The sequence below is a fragment of the Rhododendron vialii genome, chromosome 2a, assembly GCF_030253575.1.
Source record: "Rhododendron vialii isolate Sample 1 chromosome 2a, ASM3025357v1".
Classification (NCBI taxonomy): domain Eukaryota; kingdom Viridiplantae; phylum Streptophyta; class Magnoliopsida; order Ericales; family Ericaceae; genus Rhododendron; species Rhododendron vialii.
This window is the reverse complement of record NC_080558.1, coordinates 46,312,022-46,336,639: the sequence shown is the minus strand read 5'-3', so window position 1 is coordinate 46,336,639 and position 24,618 is coordinate 46,312,022. Positions and strand designations below refer to the sequence as shown.

At 38.4% G+C, this 24,618-nt stretch overlaps 2 protein-coding genes across 5 annotated transcripts; one reads left to right on the top strand and one right to left on the bottom strand.

Annotated features, from left to right (window-relative positions):
* Positions 1-5,848: 5,848 nt before the first annotated feature.
* LOC131317947 (bidirectional sugar transporter SWEET4-like) lies at positions 5,849-9,270 on the top strand. Its single transcript, XM_058347668.1, has 5 exons — positions 5,849-6,016; positions 6,398-6,434; positions 7,525-7,903; positions 8,023-8,142; positions 8,724-9,270. The coding sequence occupies exons 1-5, from the start codon at positions 5,878-5,880 to the stop codon at positions 8,862-8,864; spliced, it is 816 nt and encodes a 271-aa protein (XP_058203651.1). The 5' UTR covers positions 5,849-5,877; the 3' UTR covers positions 8,865-9,270.
* A 12,766-nt stretch (positions 9,271-22,036) lies between these two features.
* LOC131317946 (protein NLP7-like) lies at positions 22,037-24,600 on the bottom strand. 4 transcript variants are annotated; one of them, XM_058347662.1, is made up of 6 exons: positions 24,315-24,600; positions 24,097-24,170; positions 23,649-23,838; positions 23,450-23,568; positions 23,152-23,374; positions 22,037-23,005 (listed from the first exon to the last, which is right to left on the bottom strand). In XM_058347662.1, exons 1-6 carry the CDS (start codon positions 24,598-24,600, stop codon positions 22,560-22,562), a joined length of 1,338 nt encoding a protein of 445 aa, XP_058203645.1. In that variant the 3' UTR covers positions 22,037-22,559. The 4 variants fall into 4 exon arrangements, with proteins under 4 accessions (XP_058203645.1, XP_058203649.1, XP_058203648.1 ...); XM_058347666.1 differs by having other exon boundaries at positions 23,504-23,568; XM_058347665.1 differs by having other exon boundaries at positions 23,679-23,838.
* Between the last annotated feature and the right edge of the window lie 18 nt (positions 24,601-24,618).

The following is a 24,618-nucleotide window of genomic DNA, read 5'->3' as shown; positions in this document are numbered from 1 at the left end:
ACCCAAACATTCACTTTAGGTGGATGAAAGTTCCTATCAATTGATGTGACATATTTTTTTAGTGCAGTTGACATTTGATATTGGAATAGGAACTGCAATTCCATTACCATATTCTAGAAAAGCTTTTTGAGTGGGATAGCGGCACCATTTGCAGCTTCACACAATGTCATACCATAATTAGGTCACATAATTCAAGGGAGCACGAGTGTGAAAACGTTTTTAAAACACATTTTAATCTTCTAAAATTCGCAAAAGCAAAGATTGGAGAGTGTTGGGATGGAGAGCGGGAGCGCGCGACATTTTGAAGGATCATGTGACTAACGTCATTCCGTCCCAACTACAATAGATATAAATATATATGTAGACTCTATACATAACCTCACAACCAAAAATACTCATTCAAACAACAAGAACACCACCACCACAGCATTCAAAATGGGCCAGTGGATCAAGGCCTTTGTCTATGCCCTCCTACTCTCTATGTTTATAACAGGTACGTCTGTAATAATCCGTGCGTTTAATTTAAACAAAATCTTGGTGATCTAGACTAACCGATGTTCTGATTATTCTGTAGCCATGGTTGAAGGCCTCAGGTATCACGTGGATCCTGCAAACAAACTCAACGAGGTAAGCAATCTTTATATCTTTATGGGATACCGATATGATACGAGATGATACAGTGACACCGTAAAATCTTAAAAATTATGTAATTTGTTTACTTTTTTAGGGTTTTTTGTTGTTGTTGTTCGAGAGTGTAATCTTGCACATGGATGGGCCACCATGCAAGGGTGGAGGCATGTAGAGGCAATTAATATTGAAGTCACTTGACCTTACTCATTTTGATTTCTCAAATAGACGTTTTATAGTTTTGTAGTCAAATTTTTCTATTTTGACCCCGCGAAAATTCAATAAAGTACCCCAACTTGATTCAAATATTGTACGGAAATCATATACGTTCTTTTCCTTTCGAGAGTTGATCGTATTATAAATGAGGTTATCATTCATTATTTTCAAAATATAATAAATCTTTGATACCAATTATAAAGCAAGCTTATGTAGACCTTATAATTAACCTCTTAATGTAGATATATTTTAGATTAGTAAGTAGACAAATTAAATATTTTTTACTCTACCAACCGGAATTCCTTGCTCCATCTCTGCCGCCAACACCACGTGTGTGTTTGTTGAGTGACATAGACATAGAGAGAGAGAGAGAGAGAGAGAGAGAGAGAGAGAGAGAGAGAGTAGGGATGTGTATGCTGGACTTAAATTGGGAGGTTGGAAATTAGTTGAGTTTGTGTGGTTGTTGTGTAATTGCGATTTGTATAAGTACGTGTGTATGTTATCAGCGCAATGTGTATGTGGGATTCAGAGAGAAGAAGAGAGAGCAGAGGAGAGTGAGAGATCGAGCCGCCCTGGGGTGATTTCCCCATCGCGAGTTTGTGTGTGAGAGATTGTGCGTGACAGCGTGAGAAAGAGTGAAGAGTACTGAGATGTTTGTAATGTGTAATTTTGTGTGAGATTAATATAACGTTAGTTTGTGTTTGGTTGTGTGAAGTGAATTCTCTCTATTCCTACAACACATTTTTCCTTCTGATTCAGTAAGTCAAGTTGGGCCATAATTGGGCCTGTGGCCAGTGTAAAATAGCCAGGTTGTTTGGGTTATAAAATGGACCCGTAGGATTGTTATACAAAAAAATAGTTGAAAATAAATACCGAGTATTAAAAAAAATCAAGGCGAGGGCATCTTGAGCCTTAGTCTAGGGCTGAACCTGCTTGCTGTATCTGATACGTCTCGGCCGGGTATGGATATCCAATACATATTCCGAACCGATATGGCACTACTTTCGGAGTATCCATGATTCATAGCTCTTGGCTTGTAAAGCGAACTTTGAAATGTGACACTGACAAAATAAAGATAGTAAAATAAGGAAAGCAGCACGAATTAAAGAGAAGCATTTGTTATCGATTAGCTAATTAATTATACATATTAAAGTTAAAGAATTTTTTTGCCTAACGTATGTGCTTGCAGAAGAACACGAGGGAGCTTATAATGGTTGAAGCTATGTTGGATTATGAAAAACCAGGGCACAACTCAGGACATGAACAATGCAAGGGAAAGCCTGGCGGCTGCACAAATCCATAGTCCATAAGTAGTTGCATGTGGGGTTTTGCGACATTTATATATTTTATACAACAATAAATGTAATATAAGACCCATCGTATATCGGATGGCTTCAAATAAATGTCTTTGTATCCAGGTCTGTATCCACGTGTATCGGATAACTTCAAATACGTGCGTGTCCACAACATTATGGTTCCGCGAGGCCTTATTATAGGAGTGTAGTAAAAGTGACAATATGAGTTTGATTGGCACTTAAATATGTAAGCTATTAGTAATTAATAAAATGCCTAGATCTTTGATTGGCAATATTAGGAGATGGTTTTTGCCACATTGAGGTGAGTCTTCTATATACTATCACGTATGAACTTTCAATGAAATTGAGATTATAGGTCAATATCTTAACCAAATTGTTTACAAATTGAATTGACCTTTCATAAGATTTCTAACTGGGAGGTTGTATTCTCACACTTAATTTAGACCCCTATAAGTGCACAGCATTAATCATTTATTGCCTAAACAATTGTACTAGCTAGTGCCCCTATATATTACCTGAAATCTTAAAACCTTCACTACTCTCACTAAGCCTAGGCCATCTCAAGTAATGGGGTTATTGGCAAAAATTATGGCTGAATTAGTGCAGGTAACTAATTAACATTTTTCATTTTTGTGTCCCAATACTATAATTAGTGCAATATTATGTGTGACGTCGAAAATTGGTGCAGTTACCTGGCGAGTGAACTGTCAAGTGCACAATAGTTTAATTCTAAGTGGGGCCTACACCATAAACAATTGATAAAGAACCAATTTCAATTTTAAAATCCAACCATTACTAGGCCGACGCTTCAAATACAACGTACTTTTACTTGTTTTTAGCAGTTGCGGACTATGGCACAAACTCTCAAAAAAGAACTATTAAATCCGAACGGAAGAAGTATAACATTGAGGCATGAATACAAAACTGAATTGAACTCCACCATAACAACACATAGTTGACCCCCAATTTTTTTGTGTCGTTTAACAAAAAAAAAAAAGGCTTAACCTTAGTATTGGAGATGGGCCAGATGGCCTAATACAAGTAGTCCATAAATTAATTTTGTTGGGAAAATGACGGTCAATGACGTGTTTTGATAATTAATACTTGTCAAAGAAATTTTTAGCATTAACAAATATTCTTAACATGTCTTTGACGAGTATTAATTATCAAAACACGTCCTAGGCCGTCATTTTCCCTAATTTGTTTCACCAATTTTTCTCTTCAATATATATCACGTCTCCTCTCTCCCTTCCTATCGCAACAGGATAAATATTTTTTTTTTCTTATATATTTATGACTTGGCTTTTAGTTGCTCGAGTTTTGACCAATCTATCAACATAGCATTGGGCTTGATCGCAAAAAAGTATTTTCACGATCACGATTGAATTCTGTATTAAATTTTTTGGATTCGTCACTACAAATGTGAGAGAAGCTTGGAAAATTAAGCAAATTGTGAAAGAAGCATGCAGGTTGAAAGCAAGGCGAAAGAAATGGAAAATCTAGTTGACCGGCCAACTCTAGCTAAAACGACAAAGAAAGAGGCATCAAAGTGTTGGTCGGCCTTTTGAATTTGGATATGATCCATCACGATTTTTAATTCTCTCTCTTTTTCAATTATTTTGTTTGGTTTCTATTGTTGACCTTGAAGTTGTTTTATCGGTGGTAGATAGCATTTGGATCATGCATGAACTTGTGAATTCTTATATATGTAGTTGTCCTACGTTATACTCAAATCTTGTACGCTTTAATCAGGTGTGAGAAACGAACCAAACTACTGGAGTTCGTGTTCGTTTGTAAAAAGTTTTGTTTGATATCGATTTGTGAACAACCTGTTGGAAGTTTGTATGATTCATTGACCGGCCGTTGTGTGCTCAACACTTGAGAATGAGGGCATAGAGTCAGCCACATCACTTTGTCCTAATATACTAACTTTTGATGAACCCCGATTCACTTAAAAACTTAGTCAGCCATCCAACATTAATTATATGTATGTAAGACCCGACCTTTTTTATGTTTATATGGTGTGGGACTTAACATTCACAAATGTTCCAACACAAACTAAGCTTGAATATCTCTTCAAAACTCATTAAATTTTCAAACCAAACTCTATTAATCTACGCCTTGACTCGTTTGACCTATGATGTTTAAAGAATTCAACATCAAACTTCCTCCGCCCCAAATTGTTGGTCCTGTTTACTATTTGGGATATCGTAAAAAATTGGCTATATCATTTAATTTTTAATATGTGTTTTATATCAAATATAAATCTTATTTAATAAATCTCAATTAATTTTATTAATTTTTTTTGAAATCATAAAAAGTATTACAGATTGTGACATATAAACAGTTGTTTGAGTGACACAAAAGTGAAACATAACCAATAATTTGGGAGGAAGGGGAGTATTGCTTTAATTTTTCCCGTCAACCTCGTAAAGCTGGTGGTATTAAAGGAAAATGTTATGATACATGAAAATGGTCCATGAAAGTGTCCATAAAAGAGAAATGAATGACCCAGATTGTTGAGTGAATTTAGGTTATTAATTTTCCTTTTCATGGACACTTTTCTGTATTTTCATGTATCCTATCAACCCTAACTATTAAGCACCAAATGTATGGCAAGCTGATCATCAACTAACTATGACTGACCTGTCGACCATCACGATTTCTGCAATCCAAAGGAACATCAAACCAAGATAAAAGAAACAAAAAAAAAAAAAAAGCAAAGCAAAAGGACCATCCGATTCCTGCAATCCATATTTAGTTTCAGTGATTACTGCAACAGAACCATACATGGTGACATTCATATATTTGACCACTATTTTGGGTACTATATATTCAATGACATATATCTTACTTGATTGTTCCATTCACATATATATTACGTATATACCATCACGTACGTTACACGATCACTACAACGAAAATCATATGTGGCAGTTTTTTATTTTTTATTTTTTTTATGATGTGTATATTTCATTCACATAAGATACACGTACAGATTATCAATCAATTTTATGTGAGGTTTGACGTCAATCAGTATCACAAAATACATAAAGTGACCCTCATGCACGATTACCTTAATTTTACAGCTTCCACGAGCGAGAGTTGTACAACTAACCACTTTCTTTCAATGAGCCCACTAGCTCGTTGCACATTTCACTTGTTACATGATGTGTCATATTACGAAACTGGGATGTGGTACACATATGTAGGTACTGTCTCATAAAGAAGTAGTAGTAAAATAGTAATAGTCATGCACTTTTTCCTTTGAAAAGTTTGCATTTTCTATCCATTTATGTACCTGATCGAATTAATGCATTAACCAAACACCCCTTTCAGTGCAAAGTGTTAAAATTGACTGCAAAAGCAGCTATATTACAAACGTCCACCCCAAATCTTCATTATCCGCAAGCAGATAAGTCTGCAATAACTTCACTAGCAATGTGGATAAAAAAAAGTGATCGATCCCCCAAACAAATCTTTGCTTGAAGAAATGAATGCCATGCAAAAGAATCCATAACTCTCTCTCTCTCTCTCTCTCTCTCTCTCTCTCTCTCTCTCTCTCTCTCAGTGTGTGTGTGTGTAGAAAGTCATGACTTAATCCAAGTGTTGAACTGATGGATACATACATGTGCATGCAGATAAAAAGAGAGTAATCTTATTTTTAGAAGATAACACCCAAACCCAACCTGTTTTCCCTTTTCTTCCTACTATATATATGGCCTTATCTTGGTGCTTCTCCATATCTGCATTTCTCAACGAAATCTCGATATCTCTCTCTCTCTCTCCAACACACGCACGAACGCAGCCAGCCATGGTTTCGAAAGAGGCTGCTCGAACTGCAGTTGGTGTTCTAGGTGGGTTGAACTTGTTTTCATTTATATGTGCATATATAATAGAACTTCTTTTTTTCTTTTTTTTTTTTTGTGTGGGGGTTGAGCAATTCTACGTTTGCGGATCCGAGACCCTATATTATGGAGGTGCATTAATTACAAAGGTAGTGCGTGATCCGAGTCTTTTATCCTTACAATTAATAATGGTTACTTTTGGACCGCTTGGATTGCGCACTGCACCATGGTGTCCCCGGTTCCTAGGATTGCACATGATCATTAGCTGCTCAGTGCTAGCTCATCTTAGATCTCTATTATTTTAATTTTAGCAAAGTCAATAAAAAAAAAAACTTGGTCACAAAATGGTGAATGGGAAGAACTAACATGGGTTTGTTTCGTTTGTTTCAGGAAACGTCATCTCATTCGTCTTGTTCATGTCGCCATTGTAAGCACCAGTTCCAATTTTATTTGGATCAAAGATCCCTGGAAAATTTTGTCAAGGGAAAATAAAAGGACAGAGAGAAAAGAATGTGTTGGTTTACAATTCGGCCACCGACATAAATAAATAAAAAATGACGCTAGGTTTATTTTGGATGAATCACTCATTTAAGATGAATGTGATGTTGCCAACAATGTAGGGGAGTGATCTCCCACACTCTCCTATTTTATAACCGCACTCTTTATTTTTGTCATTTTATGTGTATATTTAGGCCTCGTTTGGCTAAATAAGACAATTGGCTTATTTTTTTGTCCTTATTCAATTTTTTTTTATATTTGTTAGTTTTTCATCAATTTTTAGAAATTATTGTATCATCATGACGAGAGAAATCTAAAAAGTAAAAAATTATGATTGAAATCCAATTTTTTTAATAAAGACGAAACAATTGGCTTATTGGTGTCTTATTAAAAAAAAAAGGTTTCGATCGTAATTTTTTACTTTTTAGATTCCCCTTGTCATGACGATGCAACAATCACCAAAAAATTGACAAAAAACTAACAAATACGATAAAAAATTGAATAAGGACAAAAAAATAAGCCAGTTAACTTATTTAGCCGAACGGGGCCTTACACGATTATCCTTTTATGAGTGGATATTTTGGTACTTGGAAGGGTAATATTGTAAAACGTAGCTTCTTCACTTTTGAAAATTAATCCAATGGGAACTGACGAGAAGTGCAGTGATGGTGCACAGATCGGCACTCACAGCCCAGAAGTAATAATCCGAACCATTTATTAGTTTTGAAATTCGATTGAGTTAATTTTTCACAAGCATTTTTCGTCAGCTGAGTTGGTTCTCTCGAAGGAATACAATACTCTACACACAAAGACTTTTGTATAAAATATCATTTGAAAAGATTTTGTTTTTATATCATTTCATTCCAAATCAACTCACCAACTAGTAATTTTTATTTATAGTCCCAAAAGTATTACAATTACATCATTCTAATAATGAGTTTCTATACGAACAAATCTTTATGAAAGTAATTTTCCAATCTTATGTAACAATCATGAAGACTATGTGCTAATATTTTCAGGCCAACATTTTTTCAAATATGCAAGAAAGGGTCAGTCGAGCAGTACTCACCAGCACCATACCTGGGCACCTTTATCAACTGCGGCCTTTGGGCGGTGTACGGGCTGCCCGCAGTGCACCCACACAGCTTGCTGGTCACAAGCATTAACGGAGCAGGAATGGCCATCGAGCTAGTGTATCTGCTCCTCTTCATCCGGTACTGTGACCGGAAGAAGAGACTCCAGGTGATGTTGGTGATGGTCGTTGAGCTTGTGGTAGTCGGTGCTGTCGCGTTTCTGGTTCTAACCCTTGCCCATACGACCAAGCTTCGGTCTACCATTGTTGGAAGTATAGCCATGCTGGGTAATGTGATCATGTACGCTGCGCCATTGTCTGTCATGGTTAGCGCCGTGTACTCAAATTTGGTCACTTCGACAAATTTTAAATTTGTTCACAATTTTATTTTATTTTTATTTACAGTGTAGCAAAATATAGGCAAACAGATTTCTTTTTATTGCAGAGATTGGTTATATCGACAAAAAGTGTTGAGTACATGCCCCTCTCGTTGTCCCTAGCTTCCTTTGCCAATGCCATTTGCTGGAGTTCTTATGCCCTCATCGGTTTTGACCCCTTCATTATGGTAAAAATCAATCTCTCTCTCTCTCTCTCTCTCTCTCTCTCTCTCTCTCTCTCTCTCTCTCTCTCTCTCCTCTCTCTCTCTCTCTCTCTCTCTCTCTCTCTCTCTCTCCATACATACACAAATATGTAACATAATGCATGCATGCATGTATGTACAACTTTTAACACAAATTTTCAAAAAACCTTGTGTGGTACCCATTTTGAAATCAAGCGTCTCCTAAGAACACATGACTAGTGATTGTCTTAAAAAATGAAGGGGCATTATGAATTTGAATTAAAGAGGAGCAAAATCACCATTGTGCTAAAAAATAGTCATCCATTTGCGGGACCAAAAAAAGAGAGAAACGAAAACATAGAGTGCTGGTGGATTGAACACTATTTTATTTGTCGTAAAACTCAAGTCTCATGCATTTTCAAGGATAGTAGCTTTTCCTTCCTTAACTATTCAGCTAATATTCACCACACACACACACACAAAAGAGGTTTTGGAAAAAAAGGTAATTTCTCTTTTTTAATGCCTCTTAAATCAATGTTTAATAGTTTGTTAATCAAAAAACTGTGTTTGTGATTTTTCTATTTCAGGCACCTAATGGGCTGGGCGCAGTGTTTGGGATGGCCCAGCTCATACTCTACGCCATATTCTACAGAAAATCCAAAAAGCAACAGATGACAGAAAGCCAAGGCAAAGGCGAGATGGGCTTGAATGGGAACTCAAAAGTATAAGCACTTCGGCCCAATTCTGGTTTCTCCAATGGGCTGGGCCCATCATTCACCAAACTCTCTTTTTCAAGATGTTTTTTGGACAATGACGGTCCATGACGTGTTTTGATAATTAATTATTAAAACACGTCATTGGCCGTCATTCTCCCGTGTTTTTTTTCCTTCTCTACATGCAAGTATTTTCTTTTTCTTCTTGTTCTTTTTAAAATTGTGGTACATGCAAGTATGTAATGTAATCCTCACATAGTAACATGCGGGGAAAAAGCATGCAAGTGTGTTCCATTATTTCTTTTACTTTGCTATGCCTAAGTGTTCATAGAAAGCCGATGTAGCTTATAGAAAAGAAGAAATTAAATAGGCATCCTAATTGGAAAACTTATTTAGGTATTCCTCCTAGTGCGTTTGAATACTTATGTGCTCATCCTCAAATTGTTATGTTGCCCCATTATACCCTTGGTAATTAATTAATATATATATATTGTATTTTACATATCTTTATCTATAAGATTAGGATGTTCCTAAATTTGTGGGATTAGTTGAATTTGGCATAAGTGGTTGACGGGAAACAATACACCCAATTACCCACTTTGAATCACAATCAATCTCTCTCTCTCTCTCTCTCTCTCTCTCTCCAATGGTAAGCAGACCCCGTGAGAATGGATGCAGAAAAAGAATCTCTTCTGCACTTACCCATACGCACTCTACTTCGTCCAAAGCCCATCAATTGTCCTCTCCCACTTCAACATCGATTTCCGACTCACCGCCGAACTATCACCACCCAACTCCCCTTCCTGACCAGAGTTATTCTATAAAAAGAGTTATTTTCGATGAAAATACAGGTCGGAGATTCTCTATTTCAAATATGACTGTCTCGCCATCTATATCCAATCCCAAGTCACAATTACGCAAAGCATGTGAATCTTGAAGCTCTTGTAATTCCTTATAATCACTAGGTTGATACTCCAAAATCGTTCGTCTTAGTTAAACGGAAGTGCTCGAATACACTTACGTACTTGACCAGGGTTTGATATAGGAAGGAAAACAAGAATTTTTTGGGTCCGGGTCCGGAACTAGAAGTGGTAGTTGGTGGAATACCGCCTTACAGCAGTAGTAGGGGCGTTAAGATCGAATGTCCCCGTATTTTTATTTAAGACTGCCAAACATCTCATTTCATTCTTCCTTCCCGGCAGGAGGGAACATCGTAGAACGAAAGACTTTGGAGGAAACTGCCTTCATGGCTTCCATGTAAGGACGTCCGAGTAGAATGTGGTAGTCAAATCAACAACTTCGATATCAATCACAATACTATCTTGCCCTCTAGCTAGGGCTGCAAACGAGCCGAGCCGAGCCGAGTTTTAGAGTGTTCGAGCTTGGCTCGCCAAAAATTTGGTTGGCTTGAGCTCGTGACGAGCTGCAGGACTCGAGCTCGAGCTCAGCTCGAGAAGTATTTACAGAGCTCGAGCTCGGCTCGCTCGGCTCGTTTATGAAACAATATATATATAATATAGTTGGGCTCGCGAGCCAATTCGAGCCGAGTTTCGACGAGCTCAAGCTCGGCTCGTTTATGAAACGAGCCCAACATTTTAGCTCGAGCTCGTTCGTTTGTGTCTCAAACCGAGCCGTTGTCGAGCCGAGCTTCGAGCCGCTCGCGAGCGGCTCGGATCGTTTGCACCCCTACATCTAGCCCAATGGGGACGTTTTGATATAGACCCAAAGGTTGGGAAAGACAACCATAATAGGCCCGAATGGAATTGCATTTAGCCGCTATGAATTGCACTTGGCCGCTACAAATTACTCTTGGCCGTATCGAATTACTTTTGGCCGCATCGAATTACTTCTAGCTGCGTCCAATTGCAGTTGGCCGCAACGAATTACTCTTGGCCACATCAAATTACTTTTAGCCGCATCGAATTGCACTTGGTGGCATCGAATTCCTCTTGGCCGCATCGAATTGCACTTGACGCATCCAATTACTCCTGGCCACATTGAATTGCACTTGGCCGCTACGAATTCCTCTTGACCGCATTGAATTACTTTTGGCCGCATCAAATTACTCCTAACCGCATCGAACTGCACTTGACCGCTACGAATTACTCTTGGTCGCATCGAATTATTCCTGGCAGCATCGAATTGCACCTGGCTGTATTGAATTGTACTTGGCCGCTGCGAATTCCTATTGACCGCATCGAATTACTCCTAGCCACTACAAATTCCTCTTGGCCGCATCGAACTACTTTTGGCAGCTACGAATTCCTCTTGGCCGCATCGAATTACACTTGGCCGCATTTAATTGCACTTGGCTGCATCGAATTGCTTTTGGCCGCATCAAATTGCACTTAGCCGCATCAAATTGCACTTAGCCAATACAAACGATGAGGGTCAGCCACAAGAAAAAAAATTCTTGTGAATACCCTAAGTCTCAATGTGAATGGCCTGCCTTTAACCAGACCTAGGAGATGATTAATCAAGATGCGCATAAACTAACTCAGACACCGCTGACCATTGAAAAAAAAAAGGGAACACACTTACGTACTTGACATGGAAGCCTAGATAAAGCTCTAACTTCAAGCTTTTTGCCACTTGATGTATTTTTCACCCAACAATTCAAGGTAATTCTACAACTTCATACTTTACTATGCTGCCCTCAATGCCTTACCTTGAATTGAGATGTGGGATGTAGCTAATCAAACAAAAGAGCACTTGAGATTGCTTGGGAAAAGCTGGTTTTAGTTTCCATAGGAACCCCTACAGTTAGTGAAATAGAGTCATCAACAAAATGAACTCACTTTCTGTTGGTAGGCTAATATCATTTACACGAATGGGTCATTGGCTTCTTTGGCGCAAGCACTACCTCAGTATTTTTACCTAGAGATCTAGAAGTGTTTATACAATCCAGCAGGTCTTCATCGCAAGCCATTAAAATACTCTTACGTATTTCACCCTTATCATCACTGTTTTTCCTTATTCCCTTTCTTGCATTTTGATGGTGCCTTCTCTTGAACAAGTTATTTCCGAGTTGATTCGTACTGCACTAATGAAACTCCTACCAGTATTTACTACATCCATTGATGGCTGATATTCTGAATCTAGCTGCATCTTCACTCCTCCTCCATTATGCAACGGTGCAAGAACACTGACCTGATTTCATAATGTTTACAAAATTTGGGGAGAAAATAATTTCTCTTTTTACCATAATTACTGCAAACAAAAAGAATTGGCTTATCAGGAATGAACGAGTGAGTTACTTGTCGATTTGGCCATTGTTTGATCCCATGCTGCCTACAGATGCATTTCATTGTGGATACGCTACCTGCATGAGAAAGTATTTCATGGTTCACACACAAGATCCAGATAGAAGGCAACTGGTACTTTAGGTGAGGAGCTTAATTACCAAGACTTTCCGCAGCATCTTTAAGCGCGCTTACCTCCAAAATGTTGTGGAAGACCCTCAAGTGTTCGTGGATTTTCATTCTCCAAATGAGAAATAGATGGCCAGCTATGATTTAATAAGTAAATTTGACATTCCGTAGATTTACTATTTTTTTCTAACCCCGTTTACGAAAAAGGAAGTATTATTATGCTAACATCCAAATCTTCTTAATTAAACACAACAGTGTCGAGATTCCTGATAACTACTGACTGATGCAGAAGATATATAGAAAAATTTGGACCCTTACAGATATCACATTTCAATTCATTTTGTCATCTAATTTCAAAAAGCACATAGTTCAAAGGAAGTTGAAACTATGCTTGAATAATGTCTCTGAACCTGAACTAAAGTTGAATGATATGTGTATGGCATGGTCTGAAAGTGACTAACCTTGTTTATATCGTGAGGAGGCCACCGGTCCATACGATATCTCCTACAGACATGCTTCAACATTGATTCGCTGGCTGAAATAGAAAAATTCAGATAACACAAATTATTTTCTGATTTCTACTGAGAAAGCTCAAGAATTTCTCTATGAGAATAGACTATCATTGAAAAAAACAATTAAGACGAGAAGCAAGGATACTGTCTAATTTTTTAGAGTGCACCAACCTTTGAGTTCCCTTGCGGCATCCCTATGGCTCAAGGCTAAATATTGTAGGACATGCATCCTCTAAAGAAATGTCAAATCTAAGTCTAGTTTTATTTTATTTTATTTTATTATGTGTTTCCTTTCTTGTCTCTTTGTTGTAAACAAATTATGAACCGTTAAGGGGATAAAAGTGTTAAAATCCCAAGATAATTTCCCCCCCCCCCCCCCCCCCCCCCCCCCCCCCCCCCCCCCCCCTTCCTAGATGCACTTGCAAATACACTTGCTCATTGTGTTATATTTCAGAAAAGGCCATCGCTATGTCACGTTGTGGTTAGGGGCTTAGGACCTATTGTTTGATTTTCTCACCTTATCACCATATATGTAGTGTAAAATACACATTATATATTATGATGTACTATATCAGCCCCTCTAAACTTTAATAACTAAAAAAGGAAGTGGTTGTGTAGTGGAAAATGGAAATTAAATTACTACTTCCCTTTTATGTGTACATGTATGTTTTGCCTAGTATGATTAGAAAGTGGCTGTATTTTCTTGTCGAAAATTATTCCTTAGATTTCATGCTTGAATTTGAAACTATATGTAAGGAAAACGTATGGATTATAGGTTCATGTACTGTTATGTGTCTTATCAGGTCTAACGTCAATTTAAGGCATACCTTTCAAAAACTTTGGCATGCATACCTTTCAGGTGATTTCTTTGAGTTTTACTCCCTTGTTATGTGCAGAGGGGTTTCGATCAACAATGGCTGTCACTTACCTTCTCCAAGGCAATATTTCTTGGCTATGGTCTAGTAGCCGTTTTTTGTTTGGGAATCAACTGGTCGGTACGTTCAGCTTTGGCCAAGCTGCTCCATTTGCAGCTGCTGCTGCATGCTTTCTTCCAATTGGTATGACATTTCTATTGTCGTCGTGGACCAAAAATCATGGCGACCCTTCAGAAAGCAAGGACTTGCTTAGATTTCATGCTTGAATTTGAAACTATATGGAAGGAAAATGTATGGATTACATGACACAAGATTTGCCCCATTTATCGGGGAATTCCTGAAATTTTTTTTTTTTTTTTTGAGGACTACTGGACATATGGTGCGAATTGGCAATTGCTGTTGTATTTTCCTGTCCTGTTCAGTTGATTTCTTTGAGTTATACTCCCTTGTGATGTGCAGAGGGGTTTCGATCAACAATTGCTGTCACTTACCTTCTCGAAAGGCATATTTCTTGGCAATGGTCTAGTAGCCGTTTTGGCAGGTTTGTTTGGGAATCTACTGGTCGATACATTCAGCTTTGGCCGAGCTGCTCCATTGCTGCTGCTGCTGCATGCTTTCTTCCAGTTGGTATGACATTTCTATTGTCGTCGTGGACCGAAAATTATGGTGACCCTTCAGAAAGCAAGGACTGGCTTACCCAGTCTAAGGGTGAGCTGCTGTGGCCATTGCTTCTGGTTAATACTAAACTTCTTTGTTCTGTTTTTTGTTATTCTTTTAATCAAGTCTGGAGTCCACATTGCATGTACAGCAAGCGTTGCGCTTTCTAAAGTTAGTAACTAGGTTTCACGATTTACATACCTTTCTACACCTATGTTATGTGTTCATGTATGGCCAACTAGGTGAATATCTTGACATAGTGTTTTATTTGAATTGTTTTCGGCTAATATAATCCTCGAGTTTGGAGCATTTGGTAATCTTCTTTGCTACTCAACCAAAGTTGCTAGTGTTCCAAATTTCCCTACTTAGACCACTTGATTACACTATAGGCCCATTTATAATCATTTTGCATAACTGTACTAAAAACAACAGGGAGAGATTATGGATGAGAATTGGAACACAAAGAAAATTAAACAAAACTCTTCACTCTTCCGTGTAGCTTATCCATAGAACTTTCGCTTTCTGGTTCCGAACTCCCTTCTAGTTTGTGTAACTCTTGATATTACGTCCATGGCACGTGGACCGGGTGAGAAAATTGCGCTACTTGCTGCCAGCCAGTCCTTATTTGAAGGTTCCATGTAAACTTCTGTGTTCCTATGGACTCCTGCTTTGAGCACAAATGACGAAGAGATTTTAGATTTGCAACATTCATGTTGGCTCCAATGTTGGAATTTGTTCGGCAACGTGAATGAGCAGAAAATGAAACTAGCTGAGCTCCGATCCACAGACCAAATGCGCCTGAGGCACAATCAAAGTGCGCCCCGGGCGCATCCTCTACTGACCACAGAATCACAGATCAAATGCGCCTCAGGTGCACTCCTAGTGCGCCCCAGGCGCATGCCCCACAGATCAAGTGCGCCTCAGGCGCAGGCGCACTCCAAGTGCTCCCCGAGCGCATCCTCCACTTATCAAGTGCGCCTCAGGTGTGACATAAATACTCATTTCCCTAATCTTTCCTGAAATAATGTACTTGAGTGTTGTTTTTATCGATAATAATGGATTACAACTTTTTGATGATATGTCCTTGGTGCCACTTTCTGGTAAGAAACCATCTCATTCTCAGGATGTATCCAACTTTTTTCGCTACTGTGTGTTTGAGGCATTTGTAGGCCTATTTTAATTTGTGCCCTCAAATCATTAAGATGAGACCTCAATACATTCCTAAGGAGGCATGAAACACAATGACGAACTTCTTTTTGCATAACTGTACTAAAAACAACAGGGAGAGATTATGGAAGAGAATTGGAACACAAAGAAATCACTCTTCAGTGTAGCTTATCCGTAGAACTTTTGCTTTCTGGTTTCGTACTCCCTTCTAGTTTGTGTAAACATGGATCGGGTGAGAAAATTACGCTGCTTGCTGCCAGCCAGTCCTTATTTGAAGGTTCCATGTAAACTTTTGTGTTCCTATGGACTCCTACTTTGAGCACAAATGACAAAGAGATTTTAGATTTGCAACATTCATGTTGGCTTTAATGTTGGAATTGGTTCGGGAACGTGAATGAGCAGAAAAATGAAACTGAGCAGGGTGTTTTTGTTTTTTGATCGGCAACCGAGCAGGGTGTTGTTGCCGAAGATCTCAGTTGGGATCAGCTTCCATCTAATATAGTAGTACAATATTACTGGCTTCTCTCCTCGTTTGGTTTTGTACGATCCATTCACGGTTTACAGCTACTCCTGTCCATTTCATGTTCAGGATGGGAGATTTTAAAAAGCTCTCTCTCTCTCTCTCTCTCTCTCTCTCTCTCTCTCTCTGCTTCATCTCCTTCTTCATAAAATTTGGTTACAGGGGAGCTATAGGCTTCTTGAGACCAAAGTGTTGGGGCAAACTAGCTGAGCTCCACAGACCAAATGCGCCTCAGGAGCAATCAAAGTGCGCCCCGGGCGCATCCTCTACTGACCAAATGCGCCTCGGGTGCATCCTCCACAGATCAAATGCGTCTCAGGCGCACTCCAAGTGCGCCCCGGGCGCATGCCCCACAGATCAAGTGCGCCTCAGGCGCAATACAAGTGCTCCCTGAGCTCATCCTCCACATGTCAAGTGTGCCTCAAAGTTGAAAGCTATATGCAGATTGTCTATGATATCTCTGCTTCCTCAATCTTCATTCCGGTTGCAATAAATGTGTGACATAAATACTCATTTCCCTAATCTTTCCTGAAATAATGTACTTGAGTGTCGTGTTTTTATCGACTATCATGGATTACAACTTTTGATCTCTGTCCTTGGTGCCACTTTCTGGTGAGAAAGGTGGAAGCATCTCATTCTCAGGATTTATGCAACTTTTTTGGCTTCTCTGTGTTTGAGGCATTTGTAGGCCTATTTTAATTTGTGCCCTCCAATCATAAGATGAGACCTCAATACATTCCTGAGGAGGCATGAAACACAATAACGTTAACCTCAAAAAAATAGGCATTTGTAGTTCTCTCTCTCTCTCTCTCTCTCTCTCTCTCTCTCTCTCTCTCTCTCTCTCTCTCTCTCTCTCTCTCTCTCTCTCTCTCTCTCTCTCTCAACTTCTCCTGTAAAGATATGCATAGCATGTTGACAAGGCATCAAACCTAGTCTATAGTTTCATATAAACTTTTAAAGCAAAATGGCCTTCGGAAACATACCACTATTATCCTTCCTTTGTGTTCCGGTATTTTGTATCTATGATGCTGGCAGCCACTTGTATCTAGTTTTCTGAATTGTCATGTGTGTTATTTTAGGGGAGGGTGATGAAGGTTGATGATGCATTCCGGTCGATTAATTTTCCTTTTTGTGGCATCTCTCTTGCATGGGTGCCTCATGGCGATTGCAGAGAGCCAAAAATCCAGCAAGTTAATTCATAAAGAAAGGGAGATGGAGGCAGAGGTCTACATGTAACCACAATTTCTGGAAGCTGGCAGCGGTGTCCAAGCCAGCTAGCTACCTTCAAGAAGTATCATTTTGGCTGCTATTGGTAGTGTGATAAGCAATCAAAGAGAAGAATATTGGCTATTGGTAGAAAATTATGGTCTAGCATAGCCATGTTCGTTAGAAATTCGTTTTCTTTGGAGAAAGAAGGATGAAGGCGGTGCTTTTAGATTAGAGTGTTCTGTAATCTGCAGTTTCTGCAAATGTTATTGGGTACATTTCCTAGGGTGTTATTGGGTCCCGGGTAAGTCAAGGTGCGTGTAAGCAGGTCTGGATATTTGAGTTATTAAAAAAAGTTGCAAGGACTTCCTATTGCCGTTCATTCGTTGTTAGAAAAGGGTATTTGTAAAGCAAGATTTCTGTGTTTTTCTTTCTTTCTCACCACTTTTGACACTTGTGTATGTACGGAGCACCTGAAAGCTTCATGGAATGGAAACAAGGCAATTCTCTGAAGATTTACCTGTGTATTTATACCCCTTTTTGTGGGAGTATTGAGGATTTGCCTTTGATGTTTAGTCTTTAGCCATTGCAGTATGCATTTATTTAAGAGCAGTTGTATTGAACTGAACAAATTCAAATTAAAATGTCTCTCCAATTCAAGGTCTTGTATCTGTCATTTTTTTTATGGGCGATTGTTTCTGTCTTGTTGGTTGTTCCAGTTGGAAATAATTATCTCGTCCAAACTAGTATATAAGCCTGAGCGGCCTCTTCACTCATTGTCAATTGGTTTTGAGGTGTATGCTTTAACATGGTATCGGACCAAGGTTTTCGGAGGCTTTTTTCCCTTGTTTGTGTCATAGTTACACTTTATTTCGTTGTAATCCGTGTGTTCTGGATCCTTTGTTGACCTCTCCAAGTGCGAGTTGGGGGTCACACGTGAGAGGGAGTGTTGAAAATTGTCCCACATCGGTTCATATATCTCCTCCAAAACTAATATATAAGCCTAGACGGTCTCTCCACTTATTGCCAATTAATTTTGAGGTGGATGCTTTAATTTGCATCTTCAATTTGTGAAGTATTTAAATCCAGTAAATCTAAAACAACACAGGTTTACAGGATATGAAGTTTTTTTTTCTCCAAATAATCTCAGATGTTCAAGTCTACTTATGCGAATTTCGATTAATTTTGAGGATCAATCTCACCACTTCCTTGCAGGCTACCAAAGCTCTGTATTGAATTTGCCTCAAAGAAATTGATAGTATCTAAGAGATTTCGAATTTGAGATCTTAAAATGGAGCAAATTCTTACTTCATGGCCCTTTGCCGCCAACCCCAAGAATATGAAGTTGGAATCTTACCCTGAACAATGCTATCACCAGATGCAGTTTTTGGGAAAAGATCTCGAAAGTACCCCCCCCACCTCCTCTCCCTTGACATTGGCAGAGATTTTCTGCTTGATCTGATTAATAATGTGACGGGCATTTTTCCAACATCATTTAAATTAAAAAAATAAAGGAATCATTTGATACTTTTGTCCAACAAGATATAGTAGTTTGCGGATAAAAAAAAAATATACTCCAGTAGTTATTATGGCACCCACGTGTTCGCCGTTGTAATATCGTGCTTCAATTCCGATATGTTACGCAAATACGGTAATTGGGAGTTTTTCTTTTATGATAGAATAGATACACACTTTTAAGAATTGTGTACCTTATGCATCTATTTTATGATTCATTCATAATATTTTAGTGTGTTTCGTAATTTTTGTTCTAGTTTTCATAACCTTTCAGCAAGACGATTCGTAACATTTTTATTATGATTTATAACATTTTGATGCACATCGTAACTTTTATACTAAAAAATCATAACTTTTTAGTAATACAATTCGTAATATTTAGGATTCGTCACTTTTTAACAATATGATTCGTAACTTTTTAACAATATATGATTCGTAACATTTTCTCTATGAATTATATAACATTTGGGGGTGCATATGATACACACCTAAATAAGAAATGTGTATTGTACTCTCTCTCTCTCTCTCTCTCTCTCTCTCTCTCTCTCTCTATATATATATATATATATATATATATATATATATATATATATATAACATCCTCACAGTAAAATAGCTCCCTTATTAACAAGCCTATGGGCAGCTTTTACCGCATTTCTGGATTCTTTCATAAGTTTGACCTACATCATGGGTTTTGTTTGTTTCGACGTAAAATGGACGGTAAAATGAAGAGGATGAGGTTTTTTTTTCTGGTAAGTACGAAGAGGAAGAAGTTGTGGGTTAGTCAGGGCCGCCCTAAGGATTTGTAGTGCCCAAGGCCTAAATAAAAAAAGTGTGCCCTTAAAGAGTTAATACTTAACAATTTCTATAACAATCATAATATGAGAACCAATATAAAATTTGGCAAAACCTCTCAAGCATAGAAAGGAGCATGCCCTTAAAATGCTAATACCAAGCAAGAATTATGTTTCAAAACTAACTTTCTAAATTATGGTTCGCAAACATTTCGAAATGGTGAATTTAGTGATTTAGAGTGATATCAGGGCCTTTCTTTAGAAACTAGAGCAAGTGGAGCTTTAGCAAGCTAAATCATAAGAAACTAGAGCGAGTAAAGCTTTAGCCCTCTCACACATGCAGAATGTGAGGATATCATCTGTTAGAATTGGTATGTAATCTGTTGAAATTTTTAGTGTATTTGTTAAAACCCTGTGGTTGCCTTATCCCACATTGGCTAGTTACAAAACTTTTTTTTACCTTAAATGACAATGCACCTTAGTGGGCCTGCAAACGTGGCTAGACACAAGGAGAGGTCTCAGGTGCTCGGAGAAATGGGCCAAGGCCTAAGGCAATTTGAAAAAACTTATCCAGAATTCAATTAACCGGGTTCGCGTCATGAGTTACTCGCCCTCAGGAGGGGTGCAAAGCCAAGATTTGAGCCTGGACACATCACATTTTGCGAAAAAAACAGAAGTACATATAACCTGTCCATTAGCCATGTTTTTTATTTGGGTTTCTTAAAAAGAGTTGTAACAACCTGGATCCTCAAGCACCACGATATTAAAAAGACCACAATCTGTCTTTTATTCCAAATTTTTTTTACAATTTACAACTATCTCTAAAATAAATAAACACCCACTCTCGCAGCAACTCAGACAAGCTCGCACCACCGGCACCTGGCCTGCTAACCAACCTACAAGCTGGAGTCCCAAGGACTCCAGAAGTGTGTGAGACATAATAACGTGTACAATATCAACACCAAATAAACTACACAACATCAACCACCACTTATAACACCAATTAACAACGAATATAACACATTCCACATAAATGGAACCATATATCCGGTCCTCCTCAGTATATGACGGATGACATACCACCTCACTAGCCTCACCACAGCCCATTGGCCAACTTGTCTTTTGGCATAGCTTATTAGCTAGTCACCCCGTCACATACTAAACAGTTCCACGACATACAGTTACTGCACATAACACAACAAACAAGAATCCCAACATTAATATTGTACAAGAACATGTATCTCACACTCACCCTCACCCTCAAATCGCCTTGTCATCAGATATAGTTCCACCTTATATTCCTCTTCAAAGAATAACGTACAAGATCTCATCACCATCAAAATTGAACCCACTGTCCATAACTTTGCTCTATGAAAGACTATTAGGGGGTGTTCCAGGCAGGATTCTTTTTTTAAAAGTTCTTTTTCTTTAATTTTCAAACTCAACTATAATGAAAATAAAAGATAATTTTTTGATTTTTCTTGCACCGTATAAAAGATCTCAATGAAATCTATCAAACAAGATCCATATTGGTAGGAAAATTATTTGCGTAAACACATGATTTTTAGGCTTGAAATTACCTTCTTTTTTCTAAAACTTTCTTTTTCTTTAGTTGGAACACCACCTAATTTTTTTAGTTTCCTACCACCGTAATGATTCGAGCCTTCAGGTTCACTTATATAGTAACTGATGCTTAGTCATCAATTCAAACCACCAAGTTCACCTTATGAGTTCCACCTCCAGCTTAGTTCCCAAGTCCAGCACATGCCAACACAAAATGCTCTACACATTGCACAAGGCACCGAATGCCTTTTCTTTTGTTTTGTTCTCTATATTTTCTAAATACACAACTAAAGTAAAGTTACTTTTAAGACAAATACGGGTATTACAAGAGTCCTACTCAAACCCAAGTAATAAAAATATTTGAGTGCCCCAATAACTTGGGATTTTGGGGATGGTCCGGCCCTGGGGTTAGTGTGAACAAAATGCAATAACTTTTAGCGAAAATGCCCCTTGGCGCCTAAAGAGCGAAAAAATAGAAGGATGGGTTGCAGAAAAGGTTTAGCCTCATTCGAGTTATGGACACCTTTGACAGACTCCTCACAGTCGGGCTGGATGCTCAACTCATTACAGAGAACCACTCCAGAGCACAAAGGCCAGCCAAGGGGGCCGGATCCCGTCCATTTGCTTCTGACTAATTTGGTCCATTTGGGGCATCCAGGCACTTTGGGACGGCCCCAACATACCAGCCGAAACAGAGGTCACACTCCAAGCAGTAGCATTTCCATCATAAAGCCCCAGTCAAGGGTTTTTGCGCAACAGGCCTTTCTAGTTCTGGTCGGTTTTAGTAACTATTAAGATCCGTAACAGAGTTTTGCATATAAAACGCGAGAGGCTCAGGTGAACCCAAATCTTGCCATTTTGACATTTTGCACACTACTGATACTATTTGACCTTATTTTGCCATTTTGTTACTTTTCCGCAGGAAAATTCGAGATACTTCGTGTCAAACGAGAGAAATCTGTACAAACTTTAACAGCATAATAAATTTCTTTTACTGAGATCATGAAGTTAACTAATTTTGAATTATTTGTATTTTTTGAGATGGCACTCGAGATGAATCAATAACTGACACAACAAATTCACGTATTGCTAATAATTGTTCATGTAAGACCAAAAATAATAAATAAATAAAAATTACATTGGCTGGGAATTCCGTTGTCTAAACCTTCTGAACTAGGAACTACACTCCTCTATTCTCCGGTCTCTCGCCATGTAAAACCATTGTCAATTTCTGTTCAACACTGAGAGCAATGCATAGCTAAAAACCAGATGGTTTTTGGTTGCATACCTGTACCAACCTCTCTGCGGTTTTCTAGATTTCTTCCATTCATCAATTTTTCTTCCATACAAATGAGATATAAACCTTCAGTGGCCGGAATAGGAGTGGCTGAAAAAGGAACGCACAACTTCCTGACATTGAAATGACTAATTGAACAACTACTGTAAGTGCAGATCTTTAGGGCAGCACGACCATCAGATGCTTACAGAACACAAGATCATATAGATATATACATGCCTAATTAGCAGGATTCAAAATGGATGCTTTAGCTCAAGCAGTACCAATGTCGAAGTGTTGCCCAGAGATATAGAACTGTGCACACAAGCTCGTAAGTCATCATCGCAAGCTAATAAAATCAAATCATCATCCTCATCTTGATACTTGACATAGTAAGTTCCAACGTCCAGGTTCAGTCTTTTAGCCACTTCATGCTCCAGCTCTCTAAACCCGGCCGACAAAGACAGCCCAAACTTCAACATCAAATCTCCATATTTTGCCTTAACTAAAACCTTATTCGCTTCTTGGGATTCTGGCTTTATGTGAGCAACACTAACTGAGGCTTGATTCAAAGGCAGATCAGAATTTAGTTGTACGGTTTGTCCCTCGTTCTTAATATGCGAGGGCTCACTTATGTTGTGAGGTGGCCACCGATGGATACCATAACCCCTACAGATACGCTTCAATGTAGATCCGCTAACTGCAAAAGGAAAATTTACATGAGAGATTCCTTTATGTTCTCTACTGCTATCTGTATGGAGACTGTCGAGATGAAAGCAACAATTAGGACCACGGTCCACAAGCAACAATGTGATTTAACCTTCTCGAGAGTGTACTCCTTCCTACCTTTGAGGTCCATTGCAGCATCTTTAAGTTTCTTATCAGAATATAGAAGGATATCGTCTAGAGAAATTTCAATTCGAACTCCAGTTTTTCCCTGCTCCCTTTTTTGCATTTTGATGGTGCCTTCTGTTGGACAAGTTACCTCCAAGTCATTTCGTTCAGCAATTAATGCATCCATTGATGGCTGATCCAATGAATCTGGACATGTCATCGCTCCTTCTCCATTCTGCGAGAGTTCGAGAATACTTATCTAATTTCATAATTTGTAAAAATTTAGGGGCAAAATTATTGCTCTTTTTACACAATTACTACTAACAAAACAAATTGACTTATCAAAAATGAACGAGTGAACTACTTGTCGATTTGGCCACGGAGTGATCCCATGTTGTCCCCCGATGTGCTTGAATGTGGAAGCTCTAACTGCATGAGCAAGAATTTAGATGGTTCACAAACAAGATCCAAGATTGCAAGCAACCCTTAACTTAGGTGAAGAAGCTTACCGCCAAGACTCTTCGCAAAAGTAGGTTGACCTTTATTCTCCAAATTAGAAATAGATGGCAAGCTATCGTCTTCCCAGAGATCATGTCCTCCATCTATTGCAGCATCAAGTTCCCTCCATGAAGGTTCTTCTAGTGAATCAACGTGCACAATAGCTCCAACATTTGGTAACGCTATGGGAAATGCCTCATCCTTTTGCCAATTTGGAATCAAGTAGAATTAATAAGTAAATTTGAACTCTTATGGATTTACTTTTTTTTTTTTTCAGTTTAAAAAAAAGGAAGTCTTTATTGTGTAAATATTCAAATCTCCTCAAACAACATAACTACCGAGTCTTGCAAAATATAAAACATTTGGACCCTGTAAGTCAGATTTCAATTCATTATGTAATAACCAAACCAAGCCTCATGTCCCAATTCATTATGTAATCCAATTTCAAAAAGCCCTAACCTTGTTTATGTTGCGAGGAGGCCACCGAAGAATACCATGTCTCCTACAGATACGCTTCAATGTCGAGTCGCTGACTGCAACAGAGAAATTCAGATAACACAAACTATTGGCAAAAGCTTAACAACTTTTCTATGAGAGGCGATTGTCGTGTTGAAAATAATAATGAAGACCACAAAAAAAGCAACACTATTGTCAAATTTTTGGGAGCATACTATTACCTTGGAGTCCCCTTGCAGCCTCACTACGGCTCAATGTTGAAAATCGTAGGACATCGTCTAAAGAAAAATCAACCCTGACTCCAGTTTTTTTGAGTTTCTTTTCTGTTGTCTTGGTTGTGCCGTCTCGTGAAATAGTAGCAACTGTATCGTCCTGTTCTGTATTCGTAACATCCATTCCATTGTTTATTGCATCAAATGATGACTGATACAGTTGACCTAGTGGCAATATCTCTCCTGCATCCTTAAAGAGTTGAGGACTAGGAATAATTCTACCAGCTTGGACCATTTGCACGGGTTGACTTTT